The 4,816-nt window shown below is 45.6% G+C and overlaps 1 protein-coding gene across 1 annotated transcript; it reads right to left on the reverse strand.

The window, feature by feature from the left end:
• Positions 1-1,586: 1,586 nt before the first annotated feature.
• On the reverse strand, positions 1,587-3,074 carry LOC128731478 (probable rRNA-processing protein EBP2 homolog). The gene is made up of 3 exons (XM_053824601.1): positions 2,922-3,074; positions 2,724-2,828; positions 1,587-2,597 (listed from the first exon to the last, which is right to left on the reverse strand). Exons 1-3 carry the CDS (start codon positions 2,946-2,948, stop codon positions 1,677-1,679), a joined length of 1,053 nt encoding a protein of 350 aa, XP_053680576.1. The 5' UTR covers positions 2,949-3,074; the 3' UTR covers positions 1,587-1,676.
• Positions 3,075-4,816: the final 1,742 nt, after the last annotated feature.

Genomic DNA, 4,816 nt, shown 5'->3' on the forward strand with positions numbered 1-4,816 from the left:
AATCGCTTTGGTTTTGATTGAGGAATATTCGGAAGCCATAGGCTCAGATAGTTGTTGTTTTGGATTTAAAAAAAAACCCTCCTTTTTAAAAGCGCCTCTTGCCGGTTTGCTGCAACTTCCGGACACGCGCACGGTAGAATGCATTTAGTCGCAGTAAAGTTAGTGTGGCGTCGGCTGCATACGGTTGAGATTGCAAATATACTCGCATACAAACAACGCAGTATTTCCGTTCAGTAGATTGAAGCGAACGCGACGCTGCTGTTCGGGCACCGTACGACGAGAGGGCAGTTCTGGAATCTGGCTATTTGTAATAACCTTTAAAGGATCAAGAAAGGGCCAAGCACTGTTCCGTACGAGCGGTGTGCAAAATTCAAGATTGAGCTATTGAACAGAGAGCGTGATGAGGATCAGAAAGGGCCACGTGAAATCGTTTTTTTTTAAATAGATCAACATGTAAATTCCATTCTAAAACATTTGTAGAATGCAAGTACACTAGTTTGTAAGGGCGTACTAAAGCTATCTATATATGTATCCTAAATAGCGTGATAATCTACGTAGGTACGGGAACCGGCCGAGCTTCTCGCGGTTCCAGAGCAACTCCAGAAGTGATCATTACTTGTTAGCCTCCCCACGCTGTCTTGGGACTTTTGCTTGTGAGCCTGGCTGCAAGCGCACCAAATTTCTTGCCCCATTCGATTCCGTTCCTGACTAGGCGTGTATTTACGGTAGTGAATTGCAAAAGTACGGAAGGAGTAGGACATTTGAAGCAGACCCATACACATACACTATATATATGTTATCAAGATTATGCAGAGAAAGAGAGGAATGCGCTTGCTTAATTATGTAGGCTTAAATTGGTTTTTAATTCTTTCTTTTAATCATACCACATTGGGCTCCCTCGGGCGAAAGCAGCACGAAAGGGGCGGTGTGTCACTATTATTATTTTTAATATTATTATCATTATTATAATTATTCTATTTGTAGATACGTATTCCATTCAATAAAGAAAATTACGTTACATAAAAATACTAAACCATAGTCTTTTTTTTGCAATGCTTTGCCTTTTTATCCGAAAAACTGTTTAAAATATCCGAAACTCCCAAATTAATAAGGTAAAAGTATGCTTAAAATTACGAAAGAAACTCTAAAAACATCGCAACGTGACCAATTTTGAAAGAAAACGATCGAACGAACAAAACTGCGCACGAGCGCGCGCAACCGTCAAAATGCTCGCGCAAAAATTGTTTCGCGGCAGCACAAAAATTTCCAGCTTTGTAACAGGAGCGCAGAACCACCAGGAGGTGACCTGTTCGGATGCCGCCGGCGATCTCGCCGTCTCACGGAAAAGTCAATGTTTTCGGGTTGCATACATTTAGGCGTAATTTAGCCGAGACACAAACCACGATCATCTCGTAAGCGCCTAAATGTATGCAACACGCAGAACACATTTTTCTACGATTTTCACCAATTTTTGCGGATCATAACAGCTACCGAGCGTATTTACAATTCCACCAACCCCGCAAACAAACATTTGAGATCCAATTCAACTGAAGAAGGCAAACACAAATGTATCCTCCTAGACTCGTTTGTTTTATTGTTTTGCAGAAAATTAAATCCAAAAGGCTTACAGAATACCTTAAATGTACATTACATTGCCGCTAACACATCGCAACGTTCTACTTCTTGCGGCCACCCTTCATTTGCGCGCGGCGAGACTTACCGGGTCGAGATTTTCCCCCAGCACCACCCTTACCGCCCTTCTTCCCCGCAGGGCCACCACCCGCTCGATTCGTACGCCGGCGACCGTCACTCATGCACGATTCCTTGGTATTCTGCTTCGAGCCCTTCTTACGCCCACCGAAACCAAACTTAGCATCGCGCGCCTTACGCTTCCCACTGACCACCTTCTTCTTGTTCTTGCTCGGTGGCGCTTTGCCCGATTTGCGGAACTCGCCCCGCGGCCCATCATCATCATCGAGAAAGTCCAAATTCGACAGCTTGCCCTTGCGGAACTTCTTAATGTCACCAAGCATTTTGCGCCGTTCTTCGTCACGTTTCTCCGTAGCCTGACGCTGGATCAGTTTGCCCATGCGCCGCTGCTCTCGCAACTGCCGCACACGTTCCGATTTCGCGATACCTTCCTGCTTGTCCATCAGCACCTTCCGGATGCGCTGCATGTGCTCGTCCGATTTCGCCATTTCTGCGAAATAATCGTCCGGCCGCTTCGTAGCTACCCCGAGATCGTGCAGCCGGCGGATGCCCTCGATGGTTGCGGCTTGTGCCTGCCGGTGGAACAGGATTTCCCGCTTGAAATCGTTCAGCACCGTGTCGGCTTCCGGCGCGACGTACGGTATCTTCCGGTTGCCCTTGAACTGGTTCTCGCGCTTTTGCTGGTGCTTTTCCATCTGAATCGCCAGTTCCGGCGTCAGCGGGGCCAGATCGTTCACCAGGTCCATCCGCTCCAGCCAGGGCGCTTTCAGGACGCACGTTTCGAGGGCTGCCTTCAGCTTCAGTGTATCGTTCACCGGAGGATGTTCTTTTTTAGCGATCACATTCAGGCCGGGTTTTAGCTCCTTTCGCAGGAAAGCTTGCCGTAGCTGCGTCACATCATCACCAGCACCATAAGGAAGAGAGAAAAAATAATAAAGAAATGAACTGAAATAAGCCTGCCTCGGAAAAAAAACAATAACAACGACCCGCCGTTTTGACGGACCGATATTCACCTCCTCATCTGAATCGTCTTCGTCGGAAAACTCGGATTCTTCACTTTCGTCGAAAGACTTCCTGAATCTCTGGCGTACATCCGTGTCGGATGTATCGTCCATTGCCTGGTTTTGTAGAGGTGAAAATAACAAAAAACGAAAAAGCATTTAACACACTGAACTCCCTATCGCACACGCCTTCGCTGGGGGTTCACTTACGTCGACCGGTTCCTGTGCGAGCAACATGTGATTCTTACCGGGTGAACAAAAAACAAGGAATTCCTAACGCTAGCTACTATTTGTGAGTAGTTTTCGTTTGAAAACACTCGATTTTTAACACAAAAACAAGAAATTCACAACCCGCACGATGCTAAGCACGTTTATTTCGAAACAACTATGTGACATTTGGGAACGGCATGGTGATGACGTTCCGCACCAGAGCTGTCAGGATCTAACGACTGTTGTAGGGTTTCGTGCCATGCGCTCTGCTGGTGTGATAAGTTTTGTTTTCTATCATTTTTTTTTTGTTCAAATTAAAAAAGTAAATCTCCGTAAAAAAATGAATAAACATTCACTACAGCTCGTGCTCCGTAAATCGTACTCCGAACTTGGAGAACTGTAATCATTTGGGATTGGAAAAACAAATAAGTAATCCGATTGGGAGTTGTTGTTCGAGCGCGTGCAGATTTGAAATGTACATAGTTTGAAACGATACATGTTTTGCTAAACGTGGAACACGTGGAATAAAATTCAAAATTGAGTAAAAAATCGCTTCGAAAAGTGCTTAAAAACAATTTGTGTTTGTTTTCTCTGAAATAGCTTAAAGTTATTTGTCGTTTGCGCTTCTTTTCTCAAAAAGTTTCAGCACATTTAGGTCAATCGTCTTCTCTGAAACGTTCTGCAAATCAAGGACAGCACATCAAGTTCATAATCCTAAGAAAAGCATACCCCTCATTGCATTGTAGCCGGTTTCAGGAAACGATGATGAAGCATACGATCTATATGTCAATCAAACGAGTTGTCTCTTATATCACAAGAAATACTAGGAACATTTAATTGCATGTGATAAAAAATTCGTACCAACTGCAAGCTCGATTGGACCATCAAAGTCAATCAAGTCATTTCCAACGCAAATCATTATCCTTAAATCCAAGAAAATCTCTTAACCCATTTGCATGATTGCTTTTCTATCTAAGAATTGAACTATCTAACCAGAAGTTTTGTTTACTTGCTTTATATCATCTGAAAAATGGACTCACTTCCACGAATCGTTTCCAGTTTCTCGTGTAAGTGGAACCTTTAGAGGAAACCGCACTATTACCTACCCTCGTAAGTTAGCCAATTTTGCTCCCTAATTTGGAAAATGCGCCCTTCCCTTATTACCCTACGCATCTGTTCGCGTTCACCATTACTGCTAATGCCTGGATTAGGTAGCTTTTGGTATTAACACCATCAACGGGTTTTCCGCTCGGAAACCGAACTGCGGGTATTCATTGCACGAGAGAAACGGCGGTGTGGTCTCGACATATCAACCTTCACCCGGCACACGTTCCTGCAGGTGATGCAAATTACTATCGGTAACGGTACAAAACGTCCTTGCGTATCGTTGCAGCGTGTTTCGTGCGCACCACCAGCAAAACCCCCGTCCAGATTGATCGGGAATGTCGCGTTTCTTCGGATAATTGATTCAAATGAAGTGTGTAACAATCGGCCTGGCACGGGCATGCATCAGCGCCGACTCTACACGTCGTGGCTCATGATCGCTTCTTGGCCACGGTTCGGTGCGATAGTTTTCCGAAGAGAAGCAGCGACCAGAACCACACTCGAGCAAACAGTGCCGACGTCCAAAATGTGTCCAAATAGCTCGGAATCTGCATAATTTTCCAATTACCATGCCACCGCTTGGCCGCAGCATCGGTGCGGGATTGAATTGGTACGCGATGCGGTGGAAAATCCGAAGGGCGCGGGCGAACGAGCCGCTTTTCCGGGGTACGGTTTTGGCCGAGATTTGGCGGGAAAACCGTTCACCGGTTCCCAGTCCCGATTCGAACGACGGTACGGTTCGCTCGAGTGAGGCAAAGCGCAAATAATCAAGCCGGGTTCTGGCCGGATCG

The sequence above is a fragment of the Anopheles nili genome, chromosome 2 (assembly GCF_943737925.1).
Source record: "Anopheles nili chromosome 2, idAnoNiliSN_F5_01, whole genome shotgun sequence".
In the NCBI taxonomy this organism is placed as follows: Eukaryota; Metazoa; Arthropoda; class Insecta; order Diptera; family Culicidae; genus Anopheles; species Anopheles nili.

What these genes read in the sequence shown, in the direction of transcription:
- LOC128731478 (XM_053824601.1), bottom strand. Translation starts at nt 2,948, where the DNA reads ATGTTGCTCGCACAGGAACCGGTCGAC. An exon ending in TCGCACAGGAACCGGTCGAC is followed by an intron (nt 2,829 to 2,921) that starts GTAAGTGAACCC and finishes CTACAAAACCAG; the next exon opens with GCAATGGACGATACATCCGA. An exon ending in AAGACGATTCAGATGAGGAG is followed by an intron (nt 2,598 to 2,723) that starts GTGAATATCGGT and finishes GATGTGACGCAG; the next exon opens with CTACGGCAAGCTTTCCTGCG.